This window comes from Drosophila ananassae, chromosome XL, assembly GCF_017639315.1.
Source record: "Drosophila ananassae strain 14024-0371.13 chromosome XL, ASM1763931v2, whole genome shotgun sequence".
In the NCBI taxonomy this organism is placed as follows: domain Eukaryota; kingdom Metazoa; phylum Arthropoda; class Insecta; order Diptera; family Drosophilidae; genus Drosophila; species Drosophila ananassae.
Genome location: NC_057931.1, coordinates 2,614,029 through 2,628,645, shown reverse-complemented (window position 1 = coordinate 2,628,645; position 14,617 = coordinate 2,614,029). Strand labels below are relative to the sequence as shown.

General features: G+C 45.3%; 1 protein-coding gene across 17 annotated transcripts in view; it reads right to left on the bottom strand.

Moving 5' to 3' along the window:
- Window positions 1–14,617, bottom strand: part of LOC6504014 (neurobeachin) — a 156,746-nt gene that overhangs the window by 22,140 nt on the left and 119,989 nt on the right. For 11 of the 17 annotated variants that reach the window (XM_032452557.2, XM_044717007.1, XM_044717006.1 and 8 more), the window contains exons 4-12: window positions 11,662–11,788; window positions 8,151–8,347; window positions 6,208–6,329; window positions 6,011–6,137; window positions 5,834–5,953; window positions 3,729–3,875; window positions 2,792–3,311; window positions 2,618–2,700; window positions 444–584 (exon numbers count right to left, since the gene is read on the bottom strand). In XM_032452557.2, the coding sequence (XP_032308448.1) occupies window positions 444–584; window positions 2,618–2,700; window positions 2,792–3,311; window positions 3,729–3,875; window positions 5,834–5,953; window positions 6,011–6,137; window positions 6,208–6,329; window positions 8,151–8,347; window positions 11,662–11,788 (1,584 nt within the window). The remainder of the gene's footprint in view (window positions 1–443; window positions 585–2,617; window positions 2,701–2,791; window positions 3,312–3,728; window positions 3,876–5,833; window positions 5,954–6,010; window positions 6,138–6,207; window positions 6,330–8,150; window positions 8,348–11,661; window positions 11,789–14,617) is intronic. The other 6 variants (XM_044717008.1, XM_032452563.2, XM_044717009.1 and 3 more) reach the window with 1 other exon arrangement.

The following is a 14,617-nucleotide window of genomic DNA, read 5'->3' as shown; positions in this document are numbered from 1 at the left end:
GTAGCATGAGCAGTGTGTCCTTGGCCAGGACTCGTCAGGTCCATTAATCGCCTAAGCTGTCATCAGCCCCGATTTTGGCCCGGGACACGTTCTCTCCCGGGCAGCTGGCAGCGTCTTTATGATTTGTGTGCTCTGTTTGCACAAGAAATTACTGCAAAATTTATTGAATAATTTTGCCGGACACGGGCCAGGACGATAAGGACGACGGAGAAGGACGCGCTGAGCTGGGACGGACTTGATCCGGTGCCTGCTTTCCGGTCAGGAAGCTCTCTCCGGACCCCGGCTAATAAGAAATGCCAAGGCATGCGCCTCTGTCGTAAAATTTGTGCATGGAACATCAGATCCCCCGGGGCGGTCCCTCCCGTGTCCTTCCATAGTGTATAGTCCCATAGTCCGCACCTGTTTTCGCCTGATTATGTGGATGGGTATCGGGATTTACTCACCTGCAGCATGAGGGCATGCGGCGTGTGAACGAAATAGGAAACGTTCCCCTTGGGCGACGATTGCAGACACAACTGGCCGTCGGTGGCCACCGGATTGTACATGAAGACTATGGCATTCGATAGCTTGCCGTCGTACAGGACCTGTTGGGGCAGACAAAAGTGGTCTGGGTTAGTGGGTGGTTGGGTGGGTGGTTGGTTGTGTGTGTGTGTTTCTACGGAGAGATAGAGAGCCGAGCCTGGCCAGGATTAGGCCGGACTTTCTGGTCTGACTGGACTGACTCATCGGAGTGGCAGCGGCGCTATCGAGTGTTCGGGCGCTAAGGATCCAAAACTGCAATTCTGTCTGGCATGTCTGCTGGCTTTCGGGGAATGCTGCTTCTGGCTTTAAGCTGGGAACTTAAAGGCGTGAGACTAGAAATCATAAGCCTAATCTTTTCATCCAAACAAGCTATTTATTTTTGCGAAAAACCCAGTCAACTACTCGATTTAAAAGCAATGCCCAGCCCAGGCGGGCTTTTGTGCAAAATTTATAATAAACTCCACTGAAGCACAGTACAATAATATACACACACAAAAGCACACACATATGTCGGGATATATCCACATATATAGTACCATATATATGGAGTGTTTAGTACATAAAGTGAGATGAAAATTTATATACACAAGCCACGCATCGTTGCATTTTTGGTTTTTGTTTCCAGAACAGATTCTCCTTTGAGCCTCGAGCTTCGAGTTTTCTTCTCCTTCGGTGCATTTTAGCGTTTTGTCTGTATGGGTGGGTGTATGATAGTGTATGCCGGTGTGTGTGTGTGTGTGTGTGTGTGCCATACATGTAAGCCAGTGCCCGTGTATTGGTGGTTCTATTATAATTATTTCGGGCTGCATAATTTGCTGCTAAAAATACTTCTTTGCGATATTTTCCACACAAAACCATACAGAAATGGGAAAACAAAATTGGAAAATTAACAAAGCAATCGGGAATCGGGAGAAACGATATAATCTTGGATGGAAAAAATAGAATCTGAATACAAAGGACTATTCTGTTGACTGATGGATGGACTGACTAGTTGAATGGCCATGTCCATTATTTATTTTCTGGCACAGTTTCCGAGTTCCAGGAGGTCATAACTCCCCGACTTCCACCTCCCCTCCGATTTTTCTTCAAAAGCGCAACCTGTACATGTGTGTGTGTCTCTCTCTGGGTGTGTGTATGTGTGTGTTTTGGCCATGTTTCCCATCCCATTAACTCAACTCCCGATTTGGCGCATAAAAACAACATTCAAAATAACTAAAGCACTCGCTTTGCCATTCCATTTCCCCATTCCATTGCCCCTCGCCTCCTGCCACCGCCTCGTCCTTGTAAAAAGAAAGCAAATGGCATAATACCCGCCATACCCGACAGGAGCAGGTGGAGTGAAAACTTGGCTGGGGGTGGCTGAGCACAGAGTGGGAGTGGCAGAGAAACCTCTCTACATAATAGCCGTTTCGGGTCTTCGCCAAATGTGGAGCACGGACATAGAAATGTTCTAGCGGAATATATGGAACATGCGCGCCCAAAAGATTTCCCAGCAATCTCTAACGTTTCGGAGCACAGAGAGAAATTTCTAGATATTTCTTATTAAAAGGATTCAAGGCTATATAGCACCCAGTACTTTTATAGATTCTCCAGGTTAGGAGCTAGATATATGGTACTTCTCTTGCTTTCTCCTTCTAGGCTTAGATTTTACCGCTGAAAATAACTCAGAACTAGCCCCCACTTTCTCTCACTGCACCTATTTCGCTGGTAAGCTTTGCATTCGCTTTTGTCTATAGATGGGGCGGCTGGGTGGCATTTGAAACACCTGCCCCGATAGGAGGTATACGCTACATTTACTTCCCATTTCTCCCGGCCAACAACAATAAAGCCATAAACTTTATACACACCCCCCTCAGGAGCTCCCTCCACCCTCTTCTTGGGGGCAACTTTAAAAAGCCGTTAACACAAAATGAAAAAGCTAGCAGGGAACAGGGAGGTGGGAAAACCACATCAAATCGATACAATTGCTGGCTATAACTTCTTAATTAATTTCTGGCCAGATCTGATTTCGGAAACTTTCCAACCGAAAAACAATAAACTAAATAAAAACTAAAGGTATAAGCTAAAAATTAAGATAAAGTTTGTGTTCGCTTACAGCTTTCAGCTGGTTGACTTCCTCAGTATCGCTCGCAATCAGAGAACTCAGGTTGCTGGCGCTGCTCAGGCGACGCAGTTGGTCTTTTAGTGTTTAAATGCCAAAAAACATAAAAAATAAGGCGTACAAAATTAATAGGAAACGAAAAACATATCAAATAATAAGTGTAAATACCAAAAGAAGCATTTCCAGTTGGCAAATGGCCCAAAGGATCATCTGCCGTAGAGTCGCCCGGATCCGTGGCTGCTGCTGCTGTTGCAGATGTTGCTGCCGCCCCCGCTGAAGTGGCAGCAGATGTTGCAGCCGTTGCTGCCGCTGGTGGGGCTGTACTACTAGCCACCTGACTCATGCCCGGCAGTGTGGCTAGAGTCACCGCATTCCTGGCAGTCAGCACAGCTCGAATTTTCACAAACGCCGCACTCAAGTCCAGCTTCTCGTCCGACCAGTCGATGGCGCGCGCCTCCTGCTCGGCGGCCAGCGTCTGGAACTGCAACTGCAACTGATGCTGCTGCTGCTGACCAGCTGCTGCCGCAGCAGCTGCAGCAGCCTCGCCACTCGCAGTGCCGCCGCCCGTGCCACTACCGCCGCCCGACGCGGAGGTCAGGGCCGCGGAGCCCAAGAGTTGAAAGTGACTCACCCGCTTGTGGTTGTCCGGCAGGTTCAAATAGCACTCGTTGTCGAATCGGAACTGCGACTGATTTGGTTTAAACATATTTTCATTTGGTTCAGTGATGTGTTTTTTTTTAAAGTGTAGTGCAATTTTTGATTCGTATTTTGGTTTTTTGTTAGCGGTGCAGCGTAGGACAGGAAGTAGTAGTATTTTTTATTATTTTTGAACACACGGAGAGAGAAAAGGAGAAAAAAGAGCAAAAAGAAAAATATATATATGTTTATGTATATACTTTTAAAAAACAATTCACAAGGTAATCTTTTTACAGACGAGGACAATTTTTAGAATATACATATGTATACTTTTTGTTGCTGCAGCTGCAAGCAAGTTCGGCGGTGCAGAGTCGGTGCGTTTTCAGTGCGTGCTTTGACCCACTACCCTGACGCCCCGAACCCCCAACTTTCACCTGTTTGGGGAGGAGTAACCTTCGCCTTTACTCACCTTGTAGCCCGGCCCCAGGCGGTGCATGGCGCAGATCTGTTGCGTGGTGAGAGCCTCGCTGAACAGGTAGATGGCCGACATTTGCCCGCAGAAGACCCGCTCCTCGTCCAGCTCCGGCGTGGCCCCAATGTAGCACTTGTCAAAGGGCTGCAAACAGGGATAAGGATAAGCTTAATGTATATACTGATTTACAATCTATTAAGTTTGTTTCAAGGGGCTGTATTCCTCTGAGGACTTTTTGAGCTAGAGAGCTAGGGATTCAATTTAGACGGCAAAAAAATGTCTGGTTCATTATAAACTAGAGAAAGAATATTGATTAGCCCCTCTAATAGCTGATTCTAATGGAAATACATACTCTTCAGACCGTTTACACAATGAAAAGTGCGATAAACATGGCTGTGTTGCGCGTCCTTTGCACAGATAGGTCATAGGACGTTAGAAAATCTTCTGGCAGTGGCACATTAATACATGCAAACAACACATTTTAGTTTGTTTTTCACAGTACCGTGTTCTATTTCTTTGATCCAGTATTAAATTGTCCATTAATTCAAATTCAAATTAGCTTTACAACGGTTTCAAAGCTCGATCGGTTGGCCGGCCCGAATTAGGGATGGAAGACGCGCCTAGTGATGACCCCCCTACCAGCTATCGATATAACACCCAACTATCGGTCCGACCTGATCGATATCGCAATGACAGTGTTGTAAATTGGAGATCAATAGGGAGGAGAAATTCCGTTAGTGATGGCATCTGACCAGCCAGCCATTTTGGGATTCAATTTTTTTGAAATTTTTATGGGGTATCCCCTTCAAAAAGCGTTAAAATCGTGGGGAGCGCAAATATGGCCTATGGCGATAGCCATATCTTGGCCAATATCCATCTGATTCTGAAGCGGAATATCTTAAACGATTCGTGGATCGATTCCCCACAAATCTGCATCAAAATCTGAGAACGAATTTTTGGATCCATTTTTTTCGATTTTTTCTGGGGCATCCCCTTCAAAAAGCGTTAAGATCGTGGGGAGCGCATCTATGGCCCAGTCCGATAGCCATATCTTGGCCAATATCCATCCGATTCGTAAACGGAATACCTTAAACGATTCGTGGATCGATTCCCCACAAATCTGCATCAAAATCTGAGAACGAATTTTTAGATCCATTTTTTTCGATTTTTTCTGGGGCATCCCCTTCAAAAAGCGTTAAGATCGTGGGGAGCGCAACTACGGCCCAGTCCGATATCCATATCTTGGCCAATATCCATCCGATTCGTAAACGGAATACCTTAAACGATTTGTGGATCGATTCCCCACAAATCTGCATCAAAATCTGAGAACGAATTTCGGGATCCATTTTTTTCGATTTTTTCTGAGGCATCCCCTTAAAAAAGCGTTAAGATCGTGGGGAGCGCAACTATGGCCCAGTCCGATAGCCATATCTTGGCCAATATCTATCCGATTCTGAAGCGGAATACCTTAAACGATTCGTGGATTGATTCCCCACAAATCTGCATCAAAATCTGAGAACACATTTTTAGATCAATTTTTAGATCCGTATATATCCGAATATTTTATCGATAGTTGCAGTGCTGTAAAGTGAAGTTCAATTGGGATGACATATGCGGATAGTGATGGACTGTACGGCTATAGATAGTTCGAGGTACATATCGATATTTCTATATTTTATCGATATCGGATATCACAGTGTTGTAAACTGCGGATCATTAGATGGCGGGTAGGAGAAATTCAAATTTAAAAGTGAACTGAGGAGCTAAAACTAATGATCTGAAGGTTGTAACGCATATTCAATATTCTGCATGTTAATTTTAAACAATAACTTTTCTATTGAATTCCTAGTTCAGAGTTTCAGTGGCTTCAAATCACTGTGGACGGAAGTCCACGAGGTGACGACCTGCATGCCTAGGCGTGCGCGAGGAAACTCTATTTCATTATAGCGTGTATTGACGATTCTCTAAAGAAGGAATGAGAAGCTCTACTCAAATGTATACATAGTTATAGGTCTCAAGCGTTATTAATTAGGATTAAACTGTCTTCATATATATTTGAAAGGATCTATGTACATTTGTGTATAATATCTGTATATACTCACATCGTTTGTAGAGACAAACCAGGCCATCTCCGTAGAAGAGGCCAGCTGTCCATTAACGAGGCACTTGATTTCGCTTTTCGTCCAACGATTGTATATGTACACTATGGCAATCATGTACCACTGCAAGAGGGGATAAGGTTAATTGGGGATTAAGGGATAAGACGTAGGATCACTCACCTTTCGTGGCTGGAATTCGTATTTGACACAATGCTGAAAGCCCTTGCCCTTTACCTTCATGGAGGTGAGGACGAGGCAGTTGCCCACAAAGTGCGCAGTATAGCCCACGCCCTTCGACGTCTTGAAGCTGTTAATTGCAAAATTTTTTTATTAAATTATGATGGAAATTGGAAATGGGAAATGTAATCTATACTGACCAGTATAGGTAGGGCTTTTCCCGCTCAATGTTAACCGAGTTGATGGGATCCAGCCGAAACCAGGTGGTGAAGGTGAATCCGTTCTCGTAAGGCCACTTTGCCAGGGGAGGCAGGACCATGGCCTGCAACATTGTTAAATATCAATTATGAGCACTTCTGGTCGAGAACATAATAAGCCGCTTAATTCAGTTTCCATTAAATAAAACAACAACTCAACCAGAAAGGGAAAAGGGACTCCAATTTCCATTTCCCCTTCAAGGACTCAGACCCAAAACGGTCAGCAATCTCTGTATAAATCACAGAGGAAATACTTTTCAATGAGCTCTGACTGAGACTGAGACTGAGACTGAGACTGGGGTACTGGGGTTTGAGCCAACTTGTGGCATTTCAGTTCAGAGTCCACAGAAAACTACACGGGTGTATATCCTGTGGCAGGACCTCAAAGACATGCCAGGAATTCAAAAGGCCCGGGCAGAGCAAAGCAGAGCACATGAGAGAAGAAGCCGCAACAGAAATGAACTTTGAATTAAACGGAAATGAGCACATTTGATTTATCATCAATTCTGTGGCTTTGCTGGACCGAACAGGAACAGGACAGCCTCTGTTTGCCTCACAGGATGTGGATAAATGAAAGTTGCACAGACAGCAGGGAGCGGCGGGGGAGGGGCAAGTTGGGATATCCTTTGCAGGACCAAAGACTTCATAGACTCGGCTCGGAATGTGCAGTCTCACTTCATAAATTTAATTCGCATCACCTGCCCGGCACAATAATTGTTTAGAAACAGTGCGAGAGTTTGTTTAAAATATTATCCTGTTGAAAATTCATTTGACATTATCCTCAGGCTGCCATCAGGTTATTTATCCTTCCATAAAGATAACAAATATTAAGTGTCTCTCCGGGGAATAAATTGCAAATAAAGTGCATCATACTTTTGCTTTAAAAGTTTCTGTTTCTGAAAATTTATGAAATTTAAGGCACTTTTTTCGCGCTTTTTTGGGTGTAGTGTGTCGGATATCAAATTTCATTTACTTGAGAGCCTGAAAAAGAGGGCGTACAAGCCAAGGGGGCGTGGCCTGGCTTCTAGCTTCTCCACTAAATGGGTTAAGGCCAAATTGACGTGACAAAGACTGACATGTTAGAGTTCTGCTGCGGTTGCACCAACTTTTGCCCCCAAAGCGAAGCAGAAAAGGACATCCCCCACATCCCCCGAGGAAAGAGCCAGGCAGAGGTGGCCGGAGTGGGGGGCGGGGAAGGGGGGGGGCTGACTGAAATGATGGCCTGATGATTTCGGGTTTTGGCTTCAGCCCCAAAATCTCATTATTCGAATCGAATCCTGCCGTCCTGGCATTCCATTGCAATCATCAGCACCATCAATGGCATTAGGCATCCTAGTGGATCGCTGATCGGCGGTTAAGTGGGTTCAGTGGGTGGTGGTGGTGGTGGTGGGTGCCGGTCTGTGGGTCTTTGGGTCTTTGGGTCTCTGGGTGTCTGGGTTTCTGGGTGGTGTTGCCTAAAAGCTGGCTAAACGAAAATTAAAAAGGCCAAATGCGTGAAAAGTACTCTCCTCCATCCTACGGGCTAAAAGTGACAGGAACAGGCAGGACATTTGATGTGGGTGGTTCGGTGGTTTTCCTTTCCCAGGGTACCAGCCGGGTGGCGCCTGTTTATTGGACATTTCGCTACAATTGCCAGTATTCTCCCAGCCCGACCATGTTCGCGTTTGACTTCCAATTCGCTTTATGGCATTTTTTATGTGTTCGATGGTTCGACCGACTCCCCAAGGACCTCCACACACACTCACCCACTTAGTCAGGACATAGGAGCACTGCTTGCTTCCTGGATGGGAATTCGTTTCGAAGTGTGGGGCAATAAAATAACAGTCCCCGGAATCACATATATATAATCTAAATTAAATATTAATCCTCGTATCCCCGACACTTACCGATCCTTTGCGTCCTGGAAAGCTGAAGAATACGTCCGGGCCGTTGCGGTGCGGCATCTGCCGGAGGACGTTCAGGAGCTTGGCCGAGTGACGCGGCCACTTGCCGTTGCTGGCCTTCATGGTGCCGAAGAGGAGCTTGAGCTCCTTTACCGTTATGCTGTAGCTGGCCAGGACACCCAGCATTTCGATGAGGAGATCTGAAACAGAAAGCGGAGAGATGAGATGAGAAGAGAAGAGAAGAGAAGAGATACAATTAATCCGGAGAACTAGAGAGGCCCAGGTGGCAAGATGCAAATGGAAATGCAGCTGCCACAGCAAACGCCAGAGTCCTCGCGCTCAGCCGAGCGGCAAGGACACGGCTAGTGGGCGGCGTCGGCCTTCGTGGCTAAAATTGCATTTGATCTGGCGGAATGGAATTTCAATTTCGAGGAAGGTCAGCCAAAGATGCCTTTGGCAGGCCGAGAGCCTGCTCCAATTTTCAGCAAAATAATTAAGGGGCAGCGGTAAGTAAACTAAATACAATTTACAAAATGCTTAAATATTTACTATCCTGTCTTCATTAAGCCATCGAGCAGGGGTGGGGGTGGGGGAGATATATATTCATCGAAAGTTTAGCCGAGGATTCCTTTAAACAAGTTTCCAAGTTTTGCATTGAGTAGCAACATAATTTATGCAATTTTAATGGCAGGACTTCGGGACAGCAAAGTTTTCGGCCACCGAATAGCTCCATCTCGCTCTACCACTCTCTAGCCTTCTCTCTCCTTCCCTGTCTCCCTGTAAGGACTTCTCGCTTTCTCCAACTCCAACTCCGTGGTCGCTATATTTTCAATCAACTTTAGCCAAAAGCCTGGCCAAATAGTTATTAATTCCGGAGTTCAAACTGATTGCCTTCTCCCCTTCCCTCTCTTTCTAACGGTCTGCTGCCGTCTCTGTCACACATCCGCCCTAACTGCCACGCCCCTGGGGGAAGAAAGAGCCAAGTCTTCGGATGCTTTCGCTGCGCTATTCCCAAACTTCATTTGTAATGCACACTAATTGAAATGGGACGCTCGGGCCGTTTTAATGCTCGGACTGTGTTGGCTCACCTCTTGGCAAGTAACCCCCTTGCCTCCTGCCTCCTGCCTCCAGCATCCTGCCTCCTATCGCCTGCCTCCCCCCTCTTGGCAACCCTTATATTTGCCAACCCCTCTTCAAATACACCCACTCGGCCACCCACACACACACCATCAACACGTTTCGGGTTGCGAGAATTAAGAAATTGAGTAACTGGCAGCTTCAACCTTTGCTCTGACCCAAGTTTTTTATGCACTTGAAAAAAAGAGGGGGCAGCTAGTAGAGAATTTAAAATACAAAGAGTCCTTCTAATCAAATCTACCAAGATAGGGCTTTAAAGTTGCAATATAGACTCATTTGGATAGAGACTGCCCTTAAAACTCTGGTTCTCTAATCTTTTTGAAAGCATTTCTTTAAAAAAAAACTTGTTTAAATATTTATTCATTAAATTCTTCATTTTTTTTAAATATTTTTTATGATTTTATCCTTTTTTTTCATGTGGCACACCCACTTTTTAGCATGACCTGCGGCATTCCCCAAACGACAATGTCGCCCAGTTGCTCCCTGGATGGTGCTCCCTGGACCGCTCCCTGCCTCGCCACTGCCCACTGCTTAGGCCACGCCCCCTTTCTGGTGTGGAATTCCCATTGCCCCTCACCCCCCACCCCCTGGCCGCAGCTTCATCAGCATTTAATTACATTTTCCCTGGCATGCCAAAGTTTTTACTGCCCCCAACTCATCATCATCATCATCATCATTGGGAGCGGCATTGGGAGAAAAATCAGGGATAAGAGCAGGACAGAGGGTAGTAATAGAAAGAGATAAGAGATGGGGGACAGGGACCAGGACCAGGACCAGGACAGGGATCGGGGGAAAATAAATAATAAGTGAGAACATTGTCAACTGTGGGGAGAGCGTTTAGCGCAACAATTTCTCTTATCAAATTACAGAGTGTCTGTTGCGTTGAAAGTTTAAGTTTCTAGCCCAGAAAAGTAGGCAATATATCTGCTGATTCTGCTTCTTTCTTCTTCCTTCTCCTCTCAAACACACACACACACACAGACACATAGAGAGGCACACTCATACAGACACTCAGACAGAGATAAAATCCAAGAAGTTGCTACTCTAAGCTAAACTTTGGCCAAGACAACGAACTTTTAACTTATCTAATTTCTTGGCAAGTGTCACGTTTTGGCATTTGTCAGGTGACACACACACATAGGCAGAGAGAGAGGGTGAGGCACACACACATACACACATAAATGAGGGAGAAGTACACTTGGAAAAACGGTTTTCAAATGAGCCGGATTGGTTCTTGAAAAGTGCTTTTCTCTAAAGGACTTAAGTTGGAAAATTCAATTAAAATAAATTTAATTAAAAATTAATATTTCATAAAAATAATTAATAATAACTATATAGTTCATCCTTTTTCTTCCAGTTGATGTATGAAATTATGTCTTTGTTTGTGGCCACCCTTCTGCCAGCTTTCTCCCCCCTCTTAGCCACCCCCCTCTCCACCCCCCCTCCTCCACAGCCACACACGAAGCTCAAAAGTCAGCGACTGCAAATTGACAGCCGTTACAGTTCGTTAAATGCGGAATGAAGATGGCACTGCGGGGGGACGGAGTGTGTGTGTGTGTGTGGTCTGGTGTGGTGTGCCGGGGGGCGGGGGTGGTGCGAAAAGATTTATGTACGAGTGTGTGTGTGAGGGAGGGAGAGGGGATGCCACAGTTGGGGAGTTCGTGGAGACCGCAGATGTGTCATTGACTTAATAAAATCAAAATCAAAGCCAAAGGCACGCACATCCTCAAGGCATCATGTGGCATGTGGGGTGTGGGGTGTGGGGGGCGGTGGGCGGTGGGCGGTGGGAGGAGCTCCCAAAATGGAGGCGTGGCACCAGCGCGGGTCGCTAATGAAGAGCAAATTTGCAGCCATGCTGTTTTTTGGGCCCAGGGGGTGGTAATATCCTTCCCCTTTTCGTGCTCCAGGAATTACTCGCCGCCCCGACCCGCCATCCAGGGTTCTGGGTGGTTTTTGGCCATGTTTTTTGGCGGGGAGGGTGTCGGGGACTGGGGCTGGGGCTGGGGAGGCGCAACTGGGCGTGTCAGTGCTGCTGACAAGCGTGAAATTAATCGAAAGGCAATTCAACGGACCAAGCCAGACGTAAACCGAAGAGCAAACCCCGAATCCTGTTCAGAAACCAAAGCCAAACAATAGTGCAATTTTTGGGAGATCCATTGTCTCTGGGAGGTTGGGGGATTTTGGGAGAAGTATATATAGGATGTGGGATATATATTTGATAGATACAGATACTATGCATTAAGAGGGATTAAAAAGAGATAGAGGACACTAGAGAGTAACTAGACCTTAGCCTTCGTAATAATCACACCCTGGGCTTAAATCCTTCCTCATTTAATATTTTAATAAGCTAGATGAAAATGAAAAAATGAAAACTCACCTGCCACAACCGTTTCCGAGCGCTGCAGGCGCACGAGGACATGCTCGATGAGGCCGACGTCGGTGCAGGCCTGCAGGTTGCGAACGCTTTTGCGCAGGATGGCAATGAACACGCTCCAGATCTCCGCCTGCAAAGGACGAGAAAGTACAATATACTTTTAGTAATATTATTTATTAAAGACAATATACGCGAAATGAGAAATCAAAGCCGTTAGAGTTATTCTTCGCTCGCAGAGCCCCTCGAAAGGGTCTGAAGGACCTCTTCTCACACACACACGACACACGAAGTTGGCAAACAAAAAAAAGAAATGTATGGCACTTATCTGCTGCTTTCTCTTTGCTTTCTCTCTCGAGTGTGTGTGCGAGTGCCTAATGTAAACAGTCATTGAAATAAAGTAAAATAATGGAAAGTAATGGCAAAATAATCGCAAGCCAACTCAGACTTTTCCTTCGCATCTCTTGTATTTCCTTTCTGTTCTTTTGCTTTTTTTTTCATTCGGCATTATTGCCTCAATTCTGTAGGAGGAACAAAAACAAAGCGTTTGACGGTTCTTTATGATTATTGCTTTTGGCACACACACACACACATACACACACACACAGACAGCCAAGGATATAGCTACTTTCGCAGGATACAGATACACTTAATGGCACTGAGAAGATTGCACATTGATTGGCCATTGCAGAGAAAATATATTTCGATAATGAGAAAGTCGCAGCCATAGGATGGAGGCCGTTCCTTTAAATGGATTAAATATTTTAAATATTTTAAATATTTAAGCTTGGAATCAATTATGGCTCAAAAAAGTGCAAGTTTAGGTAACTTTTTTTTTCTATGCATTTTTTATCAGCTGCCAGGCTCGTTTAACGCTTCATTTCCTTGGTTTCTTTTATGGTCGTTACTTTTATTTCGTTTTCTCCCGCAGACTGCTCCTATTTTATATATTTTTTATACATTCTTGTATTTGTTTTTTGCTCTCTTCTAATGTACTGCACGCATAATTTAATATTTCGATTTAGAAATTACAAAAAAACAGGAAAAGAAAAGGCATCATCGCCCCAAGAGTCATCACCTGCTGGCTTATTGCTTTGGCTTTTTGCCAGAACTTCTGGCCAAAACGACTGGTTCCTGGCCAAAACTCATTTAAGCAGCTTTTTATTGCTGTTTGTTTAGCAATCGAACTTCTGCAGTTTCCCGGCGCAATAAAAATTTGTCCACCAACCCGATTTAAGATTTATTTCAAATTTCACAATTTAAGTCTCCAGGTCTTTGGTTTCTTTGTTTTTTAGGCCATTTAATATGCCTGCTGGCACAAATATTACAAGAAAGGAACAACAAGCGTTGATTTGACGCCAGTGGGTTTTGTTTTTCCAGCATTATTTCTTAATAAGCGCCGAGCGGGGATTTTCCAGCTTCGGATGCTTTTCTTTTCTTATTTTTTTCTGGTCTTCTGGTCTGTTCTGTTTTTTATGCACGGCAACAAATCCCCTCAAACAATTTGTTCTTCACAGAGGAGGAGCAGGACGACGACAGGACGAAGACAAAGAAAAAATTAAATAATAAGAGTAGAAACTTCAGTCAGATTTTATTACGTAATTGGGTAGCAATTTCTTCATGGCGGCGGCGGCGGCGGCGGCAACAACAGGCCCAAAGTTGCCACAGCCACTGAGCACAAATTAAATTTGGCCTTTTCTATGCCGCCTCCCCTCCAGCCCCTCCACCCCCTCCAGCTCTTGGCTGTTAGCCACCCTCTGTTATCTTTTAGCTGCTTTTTTTATCGCTTTCTTCGCCGCTTTCTTCCGCCGCCCTCCTAAGTATGCTACAGAAATGAGCCGACTTGCCGAGATTTCCTTTTTCGACTTTTTGTTGCCTGTTTCTCCAGTTTTTTGTTTGTTGTTGTACTTTTTTTACTGCGAAGCGCAATGGAGCATTTGGCTTGTTGCTTTCTGGCCAGGTTTAATTGAGCATCGCCTGTCCAGCGAGCGGTCAGAGGTCAGAGGACGAGGGCGAGGGCGAGGACGAGGGAAAATTAAAAATTAAGTGCAAAGTTGGTCGGGATTTGGAGCCTGAAGATCTGAATTTATGCAATGGGGAAAGTTTAATTGCCCAAAACAGGGCACTGAAGATGAGCAAAGTTTTTCTCCCTCTGTAAGGACTTCCTGGCAAGTGTATGTATGTGTGCTAGCATGTGATATCCTTCAGAGGCAAGCTGCAATTTATTTGCAATTTACGACACTTTTTTTTTTTTGTTTTGCACTCATTTTCCACTTTATCAGCGATTTGTGTCCTTGCACCCCTCCCCACTCCCAGCTACTGTTGCCATTTCATCTGGCATCTGCTGTCTCTGTCCCTGCTCCTTGCTGCAGTCAAATCGTTTCGTTTCAATAGAATTTCAATAAATTTATCAACGTGTCGCCCGCTGAGCTGTCCTTTTTCCACCCTCCCAACCCCCCACCGCTCTACTCCCCTATTGCCATTTCACATCCTTGCATTTCCTTCCTCGTTCTTGGTCCTTTTTGTGCCATTTGCATCCCAGTCGTCTGCGATTTTTCCTTTTGGCCCCGTCGAGCAGAAACGGCCAATCGGTCGTATACGTTATATCGCATATACTTTATCAGGCGACAGCGCATCGTTTGCATGCCTGCAGTGCCTGATTCGTCCTTTTTTGCCTCTCGTCCTCCTCGTCCTCCTCGTCCTCTCGTCGTCCCTGTCGTCGTCGCCGCTGTTGACTCCTTTGCCCCGTCAGACTGACGCTTCGTTACCCCTATTCAATTTCAACACCCGCCCGGCTCTATCTTTATGTCATCTTTTTAGTGCCGAGCTGCAATCTTCTTCCTTTTCCTCAATCTCCTTCTTGTCTTCTTGGGCAATGCGCTTATGTGCTTCCTTCCTGCCACTCCCCCTGGGGCTACACTCAGAATCCATCTATGAAGGTTTTCCTTTCAAATTATACCTT